The sequence below is a fragment of the Oncorhynchus mykiss genome, chromosome 17 (genome assembly GCF_057628025.1).
Source record: "Oncorhynchus mykiss isolate SJ-2025 chromosome 17, ASM5762802v1, whole genome shotgun sequence".
Lineage (NCBI taxonomy): Eukaryota > Metazoa > Chordata > Actinopteri > Salmoniformes > Salmonidae > Oncorhynchus > Oncorhynchus mykiss.
In genome coordinates, this window is record NC_143038.1 from 12742275 (window position 1) to 12759585 (window position 17311).

The 17311-nt window shown below is 44.9% G+C and overlaps 1 protein-coding gene across 6 annotated transcripts in view; it reads right to left on the minus strand.

The window, feature by feature from the left end:
• Positions 1-17311, minus strand: part of LOC110493160 (ATP-dependent RNA helicase with zinc finger domain) — a 62513-nt gene that overhangs the window by 15083 nt on the left and 30119 nt on the right. For all 6 annotated transcript variants that reach the window (XM_090204824.1, XM_036949701.2, XM_036949699.2 and 3 more), the window contains 7 exons: positions 13320-13465; positions 12460-12607; positions 11176-11359; positions 10123-10351; positions 6940-7213; positions 2168-2219; positions 829-1016 (listed from right to left, as the gene is read on the minus strand). In XM_090204824.1, coding sequence (XP_090060950.1) covers positions 829-1016; positions 2168-2219; positions 6940-7213; positions 10123-10351; positions 11176-11359; positions 12460-12607; positions 13320-13465 — 1221 coding nt within the window. The remainder of the gene's footprint in view (positions 1-828; positions 1017-2167; positions 2220-6939; positions 7214-10122; positions 10352-11175; positions 11360-12459; positions 12608-13319; positions 13466-17311) is intronic.

A 17311-nucleotide genomic window follows, 5' to 3' on the forward strand; every position in this document is an offset into this window, starting at 1 on the left:
ATGAAACAGAAAAAAGGATGCCATGTATCTAATGAGAACATCATTTTAAACAGTCTTCCCCTCCGTGTGTCGACACTTAGCTATTTGCCGTGGCAAATCATACTCCTGATTAAAAAAAAAAAAAAAACTCATTCTATCAGCCCTGTGCCATTATGGTTTAATGGGAAAATAAACAGCCTAGGTTGGGTTAGACGGAGAGAGTTGACTTTCTTTCCATTACTGAACGAGGAATAACGAGCATGAAATATCACCCCGCGGGCCGAGCTGAAAATGTTCAGACTAACAGAAGTCATTATTCTCAATTAACGTGTTGTTTTCTGTCTTGTTTTCAGACAAGGAGGAGACGGACGGAGACCGAGGGCCCAAACAGAAAAAGAACATTTTGCAATCAAGCTTATGGGGATTTTGACACTCTATTAGCAATCGTTACGCGCTGCTGAGTTTTCGTTAACAACTCGGCGTAACACCACAGCCCAACTGACAAGTCTGAATTAAATGCAGTATTGCATAAGGGGTCCATGTTTTTTCCTCGACTGATTCATCACGTTACAACCCAAAGAAATCTAGTTTTCTTTGAATCTCAAATAAACAGTGCATTTAGACCAAGAACGAACACCAACTGAAAGACTTGTGTAAGTCAGTGTGTGTGTGCTAGCATGCATAAGAGTGTACGGTACGCTGTATGCTCTTGCGCACACAGTTAACCCCTTCCAACTCCGACTCAAAGTAACACACTTACAAAAATGCATGAATTCAAACCAAAACCCACATATTTTGAGTCTTCCCTCAACAATAAACAACTACAATTCCCAGTAGCAGTATACTTACGGGCAGTGGCATGGACATGACCATGTTGGCCCCGTAGACGGCGGGCACGTAGAGGATGCTGGCACCCGTGTGGGGGTCTATCCTCTGCACGGGACTGGGGGACTTGCCCATGCCGCCAGGTGTGCCCCCTAAGGGCGGCGTGAACGCCCGGATGGGGTTGCCCATCAACACCGGGGGGTTGGGTTGAACTGGAGAGGGTTGGGGGAGGAAGGGAAGAGGAAAATAAAAGTTCACATCTGCTAACAATGTGCAACTCTTAGAAGTAGAAGAGAATAGTAGAATAAAACATAAAAGTTTATATCTGCTAATGATTTGCTACTCCTAAGTGATATTCATTTCAGCAGTGGCTGGTCTTGTTGCTAAGGATTTTATTATCTAGACCAAATCACTGTTTTGGTCTGTGTTATTTGTGCCTATGCAGACCAAGCTAATTTCCCCATGAGATAAGTTATTGTATTTTCAAACAATTGGTACTTAAGATGTCTTAACTTAATACTGTGTTGCATTCTTTTTCACAACAACAACTGCACCATGTTGGTCTTCAAGTGTAGACAGCTCCTGTGAAGATCTAGCTAGAAGGATAATTCCTTGACCCCCAGACAGGGATAAAGAACATTTAACCTAGAGAAACTGCCACAGTAGCTGTGGGCCTAAAGTTCTGCCGGTGACGTCGAGGTGGGTGATGGGGGACAGGATGGTGACGGAGCGCTCAGTTCTGTTGCATGATTATGTTGATTATGCTGGCAGTGATTACTGCGATGATGAGAGTAATAACATGTACACTGTTATGACGGTACTCTTGGTACGCTTCCCTGTTCTCGTCGCTCCAGCTCTCTGTCTAAAGGGATGGCACAATATGCCTCCTTCCTCCTCCTGTCCATCTCTCCCCTGCGCGCCTGGTGCTTTCTCCATACGGGGTGACTAGAATCATGGTGACAGAGCTCCTACACAGCAGGGTACACTGTGCTCTGTGCTACAGCTCTCTAATAGTGAATATTCACATCCCAGTGGAACGTGAACCATTGAGAAGTGAATCCAATCAATGGAAAATAAAGAAATATGGTGTCCTTCCTGTATTATGAATAACACATTTTGAGTATGTTTGTGGAGAGATGGAAGTTTAAGACCTGGACAGTGCTTCAGCCTCAAACTACATACAGCTAGAGTATGGTGTTCTTGACTTGTTCACCCTTACACTAACAGTGGTAACTGTTTCTGTCTGTGTGCGAGTGGTTTGTATTGGGATTCGTGTGGACTCCAGAAAGAGTATCCCGAAGTGGATACAAATAGACAAGTCAACACTCAGATGATGGAAGGAACAGAAAATATGGACACTCACCAAATCCTTCAGGTGGGAAGTGCTCCGTGTGGTTCGCATGTTGACCTTTCCCCTGGAAGAGAATGAGAGAGAGAGGGAGGCACCCTTAGAAAGCGCTGGAGCGAGAGAAGTGGAGGAGTGCAAGGCTCCCTATATGAAGCGGTGGGCAGGCGATGGCCCACATATGTCACAATGGCTACATGGTTAACGCTTCCAAAACACTTTAAAATAGCCAACCCTGTTGAATCTAAAAAGGCAATAACACTCTTGGAGGATAATGCATTCACTGCAGCTCTTGAATATAAAGCCACCGTGCGGATTCATGAGAGAGGCAGCTATAGTAGTCTAGGGCCAGGAGTTTTACCTAACGTGACCGGATTAGGGAAAACGCTGATAGAAAGAATAAGCAAATGGGTCAACACATTTCAAACATCCTGCATTTGAGTTCTTCGCCTACTTTCGCTTTCATGCAGTCAAGTCATGTGGGCAGAAATACTACTGGCCCTAAGATATCAAAACGCCGTAGGTTTCCTATTTTCCCACTCCTCGCTTCCTTATTTAAAATAATTTGACCAATTCTGTGCTCATTGAAAAATGTCCATCCTACACTGGCATGTCATTTAATAAACTCTTCAGCTGGAACTGGGTGTTCTTTTGCTGTTATGATGGTCGCACACAGAAGCGCTTCCTTACATTATTACTGTATTAAAAAGGCTAGCATACACCACGCACGTTTTTCATCAGTTTCTCTGCTAACGAGGACTGACACTAACTGGAGTGAGCAAGCAAACACAATACCCCATTTAGCAGACACTTTTTCCCAACGCAACTTACACAAGCACGCACCAATAAGTCTTAATTATCTCTCTCCATCTCCACTCACTCTCGCTCGCCATACAGAAGGCAGAGGCAATTCTGTGCCCCCAGGTTCCATTTTAACGCCCTCACAACGTTGGGCCGTATCTATTTTCAAACAACAACGAAGTCTGACATTGATTGTTATGTGACCAACAACATGGAAGTTCTCGATCCAATTGACTTTCGATTGATTGAAACCTGTTGCATTATTGATGCACTGAGGAATGTACACAATCATCGACTTTAGCGTGTCTTAGCGTAGCCGAGCTGAGGCACGCAGTCCCCCTAGGTGGTGGTGTTAACTGATAACACTTGCCATGGTTTCCCTTGGGAGGGATGCGCCTCATGATAGGTTAGATGGCTGGTTTGGGTTCCCTTTATAGGTTTAGACACTCAGGGAATGCTTCTTGTAGTTGTTTTAAACTATTAAAAGTGAGAGTCTTTCACTATTAAATATAACATTGCCTAGTTAAATAAAGTCAACGCAGGACAAGCTAGTTAACATGGTTGATGATATTACTAGGTTAGCTAGTGATTACATGAAGATTGATTGTGTTCTAAAATATAAGTTTAATGCTAGCTAGCAACTTACCTTGGCTTCTTGCAAGCCACAAGGTCCTTTTAATGCTGCACTTGCGTAACAGGTGGACAAGCCTGCCACACAGTCTCCTCGTGGATTGCAATGTTATCGGCGTCCAAAAAGGCAGATTACCGATTGTTATGAAAACTTGAAAATCGGCCCTAATTAATCGGTCGACCTCTACTCTCAATGTCACTCCTGCCAAGCCAACCTCTGTCACAGGTACAATACAGTGGCTAATGATAGCTCCATTGCATCTGCCTGGCATAGATCCTTCTAAGTCTATGCCAGGCCAGATGACCAGTGCCACACAGCTAGAGAGGGAGATTGAGACAGAGCTGGAGGAGGACACCTTCAGACCAGGGGACACCGGGTGATGGCAGCAGCATTTCCTACTTAGCAGCCATATTGGACCAGTGATATTGGGAGCTCGGAACGAGTCTACGCAAAGTGACAGCAATGTCAGATGCACCTGGAGGATGAATACCTGATCAAGACGGGCTCACGCGTTCTCACACACACACACACACACGGTTATCAGTCAGCTCACACAAGATGGCAAACAAACTGTGTCGAAGAGGTCTGGCCACATTTCTCTGCAGCAGTGTCTCTAGAAGATGCTTTTATCAGCAGCCTTTTAACATACATAAGATAGATTACAGCAAGTCTTTGTTTTGGTGAGGGCAGAATGGAAAACATACTTTGAGTGTCAACTGTAGCAGACGAGAGGTGAAACTCCCTGTAAGGATGTGTGTGTTTGACACATGTGAGTATGTGCACGCGCCTAGGTGCAAGTTGGCATTTGAGTATGTGTACTGTGTATACAAGAATGTATGTGTATGTCATACGATATGGCCAAAACACCATTCGTTTGTGAATAATAAAAAAAGTTATAGTGCACGGCAACAAATTAAGTGGTTTAAATGTTTTTATTTAACCTTTAACTAGGCAAGTCAGTTAAGAACAACTTCTTATTTACAATGACGGCCTAGGAACAGTGGGTTAACTGCCTTGTTCAGGGGCAGAACGACAGATTTTTACCTTGTCAGCTCGGGGATTCGATCTTGCAACCGGTCACTGGTTCGACTCTCTAACCACTAGGCTACCTGCCGCCCCAATAGGATTTCTCTTTCCGATTGCTTTATAGCGTTCAACCAAACCAACCAACAATAAAGAATAGGACTAAACTGACAGTGAAGTGGTCATACTTGTAGGACTTTCGAGAAGAGATTTAAAATCCTCTTTGGTTGACTTCATCTCTGGCACTCAACCAATGGTTTCCATTTGCATAGTTATTTTTTCTCTTCCAAGCATTTATACATTTCTTAATTTCCTGCATTAATTTCCTCTATTTAGTACCCCCCAAAAATCCTTTACGAGAATAATTATTCTATATGACTTTGTAACCTCAGTGTCAACTGCAATTCTTACTTCCACCAGTAGTGGCAGTCAGACAATCTCTGGGGGTCTGTACTCAGTTGTTGACTGTTGTGCTTGCAAGTTAACTAGTAGTTCTCAACTGTTAGCCGTTACTGGCAAAAAAAACGGATGATTATCATCCTTTTTTTGAGGCAATACTGAATAATTTAACATTTAATTTCTGACATTAAAACAACATTATGGAAGGTAAAGTAAAAATACAAACTGGTCCATGAATGAATACCGATACTGTTTACCGCCCAGCCCTACATGGCAGGAGACAGCGAGGCTTACTACTGACCTTTCTGTTTGGAGTAGTATTTTAAAAAAAGAGTAAGAGCCTGTAACCAACCCACAATGTGTGTGTGTGTGTGTGTGTGTGTGTGTGTGTGTGCCAGTATGCGTGCCAGTGTGTGCTATTATGTGTGTTAGCGTGTGTGGAGGTGCGCGCGACTGTCTGCACACACGTGTGTGAGATGTGGATATCCACCTCATTAGACGCAGGGAGCGATAGAGGGGCTTGGCAGCTGTGGTGATTTAGTTCACCTTTATGCCAGTAGCGAGGACAGCAGAAAAACAGTTAACATTTTCACAGGGCGAGACACACACACACAAAAAAAAACACTTTCGAAAAGTAAAACACGGTTTTGCGATAATAATAAAAACTACCTAGAGGACTTACTTGACAGGAAACTACTGTTGCTGCAACCACAAAAAACATTTTTTTCCAAAAGGCCCGCGAGGGAACCAATTACATTGTATTGAACTGAAGTTAATTTCATTGAAAATAAGATTCACTCCTTGAGCCCTAAAACCACTGACTACGCGAGTGTACTCTTGTACTACTACCACCAAGACAAAGACGCTGGATAGCCAGAGCCATGCATCCCTCTCATTAGGGCTGTGACAAAGGCATGGAATTTTAGATGAAGGTAATTGGTCAGCCAAATGATTGCATCCCCCCCCCCCACCAAAACACTATATCTAAATCAAATGAGAGCCTTTTTACAACAGCAGTTGTCACAAACCGCTTACACAGAAACAGAGCCTAAACCCCCAGAGAGCAAGCAATGCAGATGTAGAGGCACGGTGGCTAGGGAAAAACTCCCTAGAAAGGCAGGAACCTACTGTAGGAAGAAACCTAAAGAGGAACTAGGCTCTGAAGTGGCCAGTCCTATCCTATTTTTGTTAAGACTGACATTTTCTCCTCCACGCTTGACTGCATGTGCTGCTGCAGGAAGGGGGCGTTGCCTAGGCAAACCAGGACTTGTTTGCTACAACAAGTTGATTGTATCAGCAACGAGCAACAACGTTTTATCATGTTGTAGAGGCCATGTTACAGCAGAAACAGACTCAAATGCACGAATGCCCATCAGTCCTGTATTCAATCAGATGTTTGTTTGACACAAAATTATAATAAATAAATACAATTTGTATGGTTAGTTAATTCCATGACGGTCTTCATCCATAACTGTCGGTTACACGGTTATAAGGTAATTGTGACAGCCCTCTCATCACGGTTCACTTAATATACACTTAGTGTACAACACATTAGGAAGACCTTCCCAATATTGAGTTGTACCCCCTTTCGCCCACAGAAGAGCCTCAATTCGTTGGGGCATGGACTCTATAAGGTGTCGGAAGCGTTCCACAGGGATGCTGGCCCATGTTGACTCTAATGCTTCCCACAGTCGTGTCAAGTTGGCTGATGTCCTTTGGGTGGTAGACCATTCTTGATACACACGGGAAACTGTTGAGTGTGAAAAACCCAGCAGCGTTGCAGTTCTTGACACAAAAACCTAGTGCAACAAAGACCTCAATTCACAGTACCTCCAGCCTTCAGTATCCTAGTACATATCCACACCCAAGACCCATAGCCCCAAGACCCAAGTGCCCAGCTGCTCTGCCACCCCTCCCCCAGGCTTAACACACTTACCTTCGGGGGAGACTGCTGCGGTTGCTGCTGCTGGGGCTGCTTGATGGCCGTGTGTCCCTGGGGGTGTGGGTGTTGGTGATGGTGTTGGTGATGATGGGGGTGCTGGGCCGGCTGGGGCCGCAGGGCGCGGGGGATGAACTCGGGCGCCAGCGGGTTGAGCACGTAGGTCTTCTTGAGCTCAAGGGCCTCCAGCTGGGCCTTGATCTGCTCAAAGGTGATGCCGTGCAGGCTGGCGTTCTCGTGGCAGATGGAGATGAACTTCTCCCAGAACTTTCTGTGAGAAGGGAGGAAAGGGAGTGATGAGAGTGGCATGGACATACATGCACTTTCTCGACTCTCGAACGAGCACACTCGTTCACACGCCAACTTAAGTCATTACTATTTCAAGAAATGCATAGTGCACACACACACACACCCACCCACCCCTCTTCAGTTTGAAGTCACGTAGATCACATCATTTACGCTCTTTTTGTTTACAAAGCCCTGCTCTACAAACTTCCGACTTACCTAACATCACTGTTAAGATTTAAAATGACAAGTTATCAAACCCGTTCACAGGGTTGGTTAACTCTGGAGACTCTTTTAGGTAAATCAACCTGAAATTTCCTTGCACCTTATATGTGGAACGATCTACAACACGCTTTAAAATTTGAGGAATTGGTGCCTCTAGGGCATTTCAGACTTATTAAGGAACATCTTTACTGAATAATGTCTGTTTTTCATGATTCTGTTTTGCTTTTCGTGTATAATAAAGTGTATTTTAAGGGTGTGCATGAATGTGTAGCTGAATGTGTATTGGGGTGCTATACAGGGCTCATCTGGAAAAGACTATGTCAAAATAAAGTTGAAATAAAACAAAAAGTCAAATCTTGCACAGAATCTTCATGTGAAAGGCTCCTACTTTCAGAATTAAATTATTAAACCACCCACTACGGTAGATATGACTCTAAATCATGTAGTGTAGCATAAATGAATAAACCATGGTCCATTTAAAAAAAGGCCTATTGTAGGCAGCAACACCAAAGCAAATGAAGTTGAAAAGAAATGTCTTTAGTGGGGTTGGCATGTTCATAACATCTCAGTTCTGACGAGTAGACCATGTGTGTGTGTGTCTATGATTTGCATGTTTGTGTGTGTGTGTATACAAGTGTGTACGGAAACAACACAGCTTGCATAATGTCCGGGTGAACAAACATTTCCGGAAATTACTCACAGATTTGCATATTAACTGCAGAACCTGCGACCGAGGGGAAAATAAGCTGTCAGCCCATTAAGGAACAGAGACCGGTCCCTATTCATAACTGTCCCCTATTCACAACTGTCCCCTTTGTGAAATTATGTCATCAAAATGAGACGGGTTCCTATTCACAACTGTCCCTTACATCACCAGTGTGCGACAGCTACAGGTGCTTTCAAATGACACTGCATACTCATCGCAAACCCAACGAGAAATATTCAAAGAAGGGCTCAGAGTTTGTGACTTGAAAATGACCCCATCTAGAGTAGACGTCTCTATGAAAAAGCATCACTATGACGCAGGCTTGCGAGAATCACTCTACTCCCCAACAGGGTCAGTTCCATTTCAACTCCAAGGCATCCATTTCAACTCCAAGGCATCGCTTCCATGACCCACATCAAGCCCAAACGGGCAGCATGGACGGAGACTACTGTTCTGACTACAATCTGTTCATTCTGAGTTTCAAGCCCAAATTCTATCAATTGCACACAAACCGTAAAACAAATCTGAATTGGTAAGTTCACTGCCAACTTGTTTGCTTATTCAGTGTGCATTTTATCAAGAGCGCGACTGTATTCCACACGTCAAGTGACGCTCAGTGTGGATCACGTGAGCAATAATAGAAGCGTCTAAAAAGATAGAGATCATAACATGCCTGGTGACATTTCACTGTGGAGGGGTATATGTGTATATAGAACTGCTACGGCCGCTCTCTGTAGTCAGACCGCTTAACCTTTGTGGCTACCCACTGGTTTATCTGACAGGCACAGCAGAGTGGTGTGAGTGTGTGTCCAGTGCCGTGTTCTTACCAACATGGGGGGGGGGGGGGGGGGGGGTCTGTGACATATCGAAAATGAGTCAACGCCCCAATCATCTCTCCCTCTCGCTTTCATGCTCCTCTTACCCACCCTCCATGTGTGTGTCATATGCGTGCTTGAGTGTAAACGTGTATGAGCGAGTGTCTATGCACGTCACACGCGCATGTACTGTGCAGCCTACTCTATGGGGCCATGACCAGTCCACTGGTCTGTTCTTTTTAAAGGTGACAGTCTGACAGTCTCCCCCCCCCCTCTCCAGGCATTAAGACAGTCCATCTAAACAGAGCTTCTTCCTCGTTAGCGCCATTGATTTAACTGGGGGAGACATTTTCTAAACTGCCGCAGCCGGATGCCGCGATTGGCTGACGCTCAACAGTTGCCATAGCGACGGGAGAGAGGGGCTGCAGCTGGGGTCGGGTGTGTGTGTGTGTGTAATGGGGAATGGGCTAGCAGAATCTGAAGATGTTTTGAATATGGGGAAAATATTTGGACGTAATCAACACAGAACTAGGCAAAGTGTCGATTTTGGCTTAATTCTATTCAGGGCAGAGATGAGAACTCCTTAGGTCACAAATAGCTGCACCAAATTCAATACCCCCCCCCTCATATTTCAGTTCCATTGGAGAAAAACTAAACTCCTAAAATATGATTTCTGAAAGTAGTGCCCCCTTCTACAATATGACAGCAATATCAAAACAAACACACCCCAGAAACACAGCACGTTGCTGATGTCAACGGCTCTGGCAGGGCCTGGCGTTATGATGTCATCCTAAGCGGACACTCCGCGGGCGTGCATTGGTGAGGGCTTGGGGAGGGTGTGCGAATGAGTGTGGGGCAGAGGTAGAGCGAGCCTGCCTGGCAGGGAGACATAACCCCACTTTTCTACTTCTTCCTGCACAGCTGGCACACTGACTGTGCCTCCCCCCACACACACACAGCAACGCGTAACATATTTACTGTGAGACTTCAGAACATGTATTGGAACATGAAAACAGTAAGATTTCAAACCCAGTCAAGAGCAATACATGTCATGTCAGATCAGGGATTTCTTCAAGGAAGGATTCATTTAAGTATTCAAAACATGGCCCTAACCCATGACAACAACACTTCCTGATCTGTTTTTCATACCTGCAGCGGCCCACCGAACAGAGCGCTATGGGGTCTCCCACCACGGCCACCAGGGACTGGGCGCGAGTGATAGCCGTGTTGAGCAGCTTGTAGTTGGACAGGAAGCCGTAGTCCAGGTCCTCCGTCGAGTCCTCCACCAGCTGCTCCTTCCGTTTGATGGCCGTCTGTTTGTGCTTGCAGGTGTGCCGTGTGCGCACAGTGCTCAGGAAGAGCACCCGGAACTGCTTACCTGGAGAGAGTGTGGGGGGGTTACATTATAATGGTTACATTATAACCATTATATGATCCAAGTACCTCGACTAGGCGCTGACATCATTCATGTCATGACCCAAAATACGATCCAATTACGTCAGAAATTATTCATGATAAAGCTTAAGCGTTTGCAATACAAAAAAAACACTATTCACACCCTCTCAAACTCCAGGTAGTGTGTGTGTATACTGTACACCAACACCACATTGAGAAACAGAGACAGCTGTGTGTTGCGAGACCCGTCCTGATCGCTGCATCTTCTCCTTAATGAGAGAGTTAACGAGCTGGAAGCAGCAGCGTATGGCTGGGAGTGTGTGTGTGAAAGAGAGAGCGAGAGAGTGTGTGTTGCCAGTGGGAGCATTAGCCTCGTCCCGGAGACGAGAGGAGCTGGGAGATGAGAGACAGACTACGTTAGGAGAGAGGATGTGAAGTGCTGCTGCCAACTGCCCCAGCCCCACATCTCAGACACAGTCACTGAGAGACTGAGAATCTCTGAGATGGCGGGTAGAAACGGGAAGGGTCACACTAAAATCGCTGGCTCTCTTAGAATGCCCAAAAATTATTTTGAAATGGGAGAATGGGAAAGTTCCACAGTGAAAGTCCTGTGTATGAGTAATATGGGATTTGAGCTTTACAATTCCATTGTGATTGCAGTATTGACATTCTTATTCTATTTGACAGCAAATATGTGCCAAATGGCCATCTGTGCCATGGGTGACAGTGGAATGTAGTGTCATAAGTTAAATGAAATAAACACAGATCTAACTGTAAGGAAATGGATCAACAAAGTATTCTTCTCACCTTGGACGTTGAGCACCCGTTCCACACTGACCTCGTGCATCCTCTTCTTTCGGAGCTCGGCGCGGATGCGGAATACCTGGTCGGCGTAGGGCGACACCACGCCGATGCTGCCCTCGTCCAGCTTGCCCCACGCCACCGGCCACTTCTTACGCATCTCCTCCACCCGCTCCACGATCTCAAACACCTCGGGTAACACAGGAGGGAGAGACTGGTTTCAAGTGCCAGTGTTTCTCATAGATCATGTCTAAAAACCGACATCTCTCCGGGGTGAAGTTTTCCCTGGGTACAGATCTAAGATCAGCTTCCCCTCCCCCAATACTAGCCTTAACCATAAATGGGGGAAATGCTAAACTGACCCAAGATCAGTGTCTAGGGGCAACTTCACCCTACTCCCCAGTCCCCACTGACTACAAGGTGGTGTGCTTTTTCATGGTCATTTGAGCTGGATAGAAACAATTGTCCTGGAAGGCAGGGCGCCCTGCCTAGCTCTGTTGCCTCCCACCAAAAACCTTTTCATCTTCTATTGGTGTCAATTGAATCTTTACAAGGGCAACACAGGAGACAGTCAATTTTAATCAAGTTTTTGCCATTATTTACGAGTCATCAAAGTACTTAACCAGGGCCTAAAACCATCAAAGAGAAAGCAGAACTAAAGAGACGGTGGAAATGACAGCTGCTCAAGGGGCCTTTTCAGCCGAGAGAAGAAGAAAAAAACTAGGAGAATCCAGACGTCACATCAGCAGACAAACAGGACACACACATAATCAAGGCAACCTAAACCTATGACATTATGCTAATGTCCCGAGCTGTTTGACACAGGTGCAGTATCATCAAAGGGAGGCAGGGTAATTCCTGTGGCGTCTATGACAGGTTGGCACAGCGCTGTGATAGGACTAGGTCCAATTTAATTGGGCAGCTTCTGTCAGCTGGGTTCAGGGGTCAACTTAGCAAGTTTCCCCTCAGATTTAGCAGAGGCACCTCTGAATTTCAAAGTGGCTGGAGTGCCTGGTTTTGAATGCTGGGCTTCATGAGAAATTAGCATTTAGGTATTTTCCAAATACCTGTCTGGTTGTGAAGTGCAGTAAATAGTATGAGGCATAAGTAATACATCACAGTAATGTTGACTGTATGGGGTGAGTCGTCTGCATGTGCATTTCAACTAAATTCCATTGAACCATTTCAATTCACCATGAACGCACTAATAGCATCAACATTCAATTAACCAATTCATTCTATCGCTGCAGTCCTAAGTCAGTGGCGTACGGGGAATAAAAGGGTTTATACCTCTGCGTTGTTGTAGTAGGCCGTGCTGTTCTTCTCCTGGACGTCCTCGCCGCGCGCCGTGAAGAAGGTCAGCGGGTAGAAGTCCTTGTGAGACGGCTGCTTCCCGCTGGCCATCAGCTTCCCGTCGTAGAACAGTTCTGACGTGTAGCTGAAGGTCAGTAGGGAGGGTGGGAGACTTAACATATCAGTGGGTCAACCCAAATGTCACAGTTGCGACAGGTGTCAGTTGAGAAAGGCATGGTTGAACGGGCGTGCATTGTATATGGATACGGTTGGGTGCATTGTGGCTATTCTTCGACAAAAGGTGCCGTCTGTTTGGTTAGTTTTCCATTCCACACGGTCCTCGCCGTTCCCGGTGACTTTCGAGATTCTTGTAAAGAATGTGCATCCCCAATATAAATGTGTGTGAGTGAAAAGCATTTGAACATCTCAACTATAGAAAATAACAAAACCACTTTAATATAGTGGAGAAACCACTTCAAACCCATCACGTAGGCTTCTTTCATAAACCACCACCTAAAAACTTCAGCATCCCCATCTGAGAATTAACATTGTGGTCATGGGACTCCGAGTGCACATTGGGCTTCTATTTCTGTCAACAGCCAAGAGGGACTATCAACTCTGTCAAATCTCCTGCCTGCATAAAATCTCCCATTTTTAAACGATGTTGCTGAGTCGGGGTCAAATGTTATTTCATCCAAACTATTCCAACTATCAATTTCCCACCATCACTATTGCAGAGTGTTTTTTCATGATGCGTTCACTGTACCGCCCTCCCCTCCCCCTCTCTCCATCCTTCCCCTCCCTCCGCTCTCCTCCTCCCACCCTCTCCTGGTGGTGTGATAAAAGTTCACACCTACCTGATGATAGCTTCGTGGGAGCGGTAGTTTTCACAGAGCAGGATGCGGCAGGGGAACTCGGCTGGGTAGTGCTCGTACAGCCGGTCCAACAGCGACACATGCAGGTTCCGCTCTCGAGAAAACTCGCTGTACACAAACGGACTGAGCTGGAGGGAGGGAAAGGGGAAAAGAGAGGGATGGAGGTAGAGAAGTGAGGGCAACCCAAAAGCATTGAGTAAAATGAATCTTGAGTAACAGTCAATGTATTTTTATTTTGTTTCTTTTCAATGCAACAGTGGTGTGCAGGTGGTGATATAGCCTGACTGGAGTGGTCTTTTCTGCATTTGTAGTAAAAAAAAAAAAAAAACTGGAGCTGTACATGTTTAGTGGCAATATTTGTTTTGATCCAAATTCATTATACATCTACTTTGGTTTCAGATACTGTACATAGTCTTGTGGAACAGACATCTTGCTGCACTCAAAAAGGCTAAATCAATTTCTTCCGACAGCTCATGTCACGTAGTCTGTGTTGACAACGCAATGCTCCAAATCAATAAGTTCCCGTCCAACCGAATTTAAAACATTTTGACCTGTGGCTCCAAAACCAAAGTGACCGGTATCCTACCATCGGTAGCTACATTTCTGCCGAGATGTTTTGCCAAGTTGAGTATGATTAGTCGTATGTACACATGGTATACACTAGAGATTGGCCGATTAGGATTTCTCAACGCCAATACCGATTATTGAAAAAAAAGAAAAAAGAAAAGCAGATACTGATTAAAACCGGCCGATATATATATATAATAACGACAATAACAACAATACTGAATGAACACTTATTTTAAATTAATATAATACATCAATAAAATCAATTAAGTCTCAACAAATCTCAACAACAAATAACGAAATATGTTCAATTTGGTTTAAATAATGCAAAAACAAAGTGGTGGAGAAGAAAGTAAAAGTGCAATATGTGCTATGTAATAAAGCTAACGTTTAAGTTCCTTGCTCAAAACATGAGAACATATGAAAGCCGGTGGTTCCTCTTAACATGAGAATTCAATATTCCCAGTTAAGAAGTTTTAGGTTGTAGTTATTATTTCTCTATATACCATTTGTATTTCATATACCTTTGACTATTGGATGTTCTTATAGGCACTTTAGTATTGCCAGCCTAATCTCGGGAGTTGATAGGCTTAAAGTCACAAACAATGCTGTGCTTCAGGCATTGCGAAATGCTGCTGGCAAACGGAGGAAAGTGCGGATTGAATGAATGCTTACGAGCCTGCTACTGCCTACCACCGCTCAGTCAGACTGCTCTATCAAATCATATAATAACACAGAAATACGAGCCTTTGGTCATTAATATGATCAACTCCGGAAACGATCATTTCGAAAACAAAACGTTTATTCTTTCAGTGAAATACGGAACCGTTCCGTATTTTATCGAATGGGTGGAAACCCCAAGTCTAAATATTGCTGTTACATTGCACAACCTTCAATGTTATGTCATAATTATGTAAAATTCTGGCAAATTAATTACGGTCTTTGTTAGGAATAAATGGTCTTCACACAGTTCGCAACGAGCCATGCAAACCAAACTGCCGCTTATACCCTGACTCTGCTTACACTGAACGCAAGAGAAGTGACAACTTCAGGCATTGATTATATGCAACACAGGATAAGCTAGTTAAACTAGTAATATCATCAACCATGTGTAGTTAACTAGTGATGATGTTAAGATTGATTGTTTCTATAAGATAAGTTTAATGCTAGCAAGCAACTTAACATGGCTCCTTGCTGCGTGCACTCGCGTAACAGGTGGTCAAGCCTGCCACGCAGTCTCGTCATGGATTGCAAAATATAATGGGCATCCAAAAATGCCGATACCGACTGTTATGAAAACTTGAAATCGGCCATTCCAATTAATCGGTTGACCTCTAGTATACACTGTCCAACTAAATGCTAACTTGCAGGTTCCTTCGACAATGCAACAATAACAAATAATAAAATAGTTAAAGCTCCGAAAGAGCATCTTTGAAAACTATTACAGACTACAAAGGGAAACCCAGACACGAGCTGCCCAGTGATGCGAGCCTACCAGACAAGCTAAATGCCTTTTATGCTCGCTTCGAGGCAAGCAACACTGAAGCATGCACGAGAACACCAGCTGTTTTGGACGACTGTGTGATAACGCTCTCGGTAGCCGATTAGAGCAAGACCTTTAGACAGGTCAACATTCACAAAGCTGCGGGGTCAGACGGATTACCAGGACGTGTACTCAAAGCATGCATGGACCAATTGGCAAGTGTCTTCACCGACATTTTCAACCTCTCCTTGACCGAGTCTGTAATACCAACATGTTTCAAGCAGACCAGCATAGTCCCTGTGCCCAAGGAGGTGAAGGTAACCTGCTTAAATTATTACCGCCCTGTGGCACTCACGTCAGTGCCTTGAAAGGCTGGTCATGGCTCACATCAAGAGCCTCCTCCGGACACCCTAGACCCACTCCAATTCGCATACCGCCCCAACAGATGACGCAATCTCAATCGCACTCCACACTGCCCTTTCCCACCTAGACAAAAATAACACCTATATGACAAAGCTGTTCATTGACTACAGCTCAGCGTTCAACACCATAGTGCCCACAAAGCTCATCACTAAGCTAAGGACTCTGGGACTAAACACCTCCCTCTGCAACTGGATCATGGACTTCTTGACCGGCCGCCCCCAGGTGGTAAGGGTAGGCAACAACATGTCTGCCACGCTGATCTTCAACACTGGGGCCCCTCATGGGTGTGTACTTAGTCCCGTCCTGTACTCCTTGTTCACCCACGACTGAGTGCCCAAACATGACTCCAACACCATCATTAAGTTTGCTGACGACACAACAGTGGTAGGCTTGATCACCGACAACGATGAGACAGCCTATAGGAAGGAGGTCAGAGGCCTGGCAGTGTGGTGCCAGGACAACAATCCTCAATGTGAGCAAGATAAAAAGGAGCTGATCATAGAGTACAGAATAATACAGGCCGAACAGGCCCCCATTAACATTGACGGGGCTGTAGTGGAGCGGGATGAGAGTTAAGTTCCTTGGTGTCCACATCAACAACCAACTATCATGGTCCAAACAGACCAAGACAGTCGTGAAGAGGGCACGACAAAGCCTTTTCCCTCAGGAGACTGAAAAGATTTGGCATGGGTCCCCAGATCCTCAAAAGGTTCTACAGCTGCACCATCGAGAGCATCCTGACCGGTTGCATCACTGCCTGGTATGGCAACTGCTCGGCATCTGACCGTAAGGCGCTACACAGAGGGTAGTGCGAACAGCCCAGTACATCACTGGGGCCAAACTTCCTGCCATCCAGGACCTATAGAATAGACGGTGTCAGAGGAAAGCCCATAAAATCAGAGACTCCAGTCACCCAAGTTATAGACTGTTCTCTGCTACTGCACGGCAAGCGATACCGGAGCGCCAAGTCTAGGAAAAAAAAACTCAACAGCTTCTACCCCCAAGTCATATGACTTACTATTTACATTGACACCCCCCCGTCCATTTATTTTGTACACTGCTGCTACTCAATGTTAATTATCTATGCAGTCACTTCACCCCTACCTACAAATTACCTCAACTAACCTGTACCCCCGCACACTGACTCGGTACCAGTACCACCAGTATATAGGTTCGTTATTGTATTGTGTTACTTTTTATTATTTTTTACTTCAGTTTTATAGAAATATTTCTTGAATGGCACTGTTGGTTAAGGGCTTGTAAGTAAGCATTTCACGGTAAGGTCTACACTTGTTGTATTCGGCGCATGTGACAAATAAAGATAGATTGTTTTGTGTTTGTGGTAATTTAGCTCAAGGTTGGACCTCCCAGTCTCAGGGGAAATTTTAAAAGCCTGGCTGAACCAGGCCCACACATTGAATAGAAGACCTGAAGTCAATAGGAGCCGTGAACCTTCATTCACTATTCTCAGCGTACTTCATTCAGCTGCGAGACAAAAAAA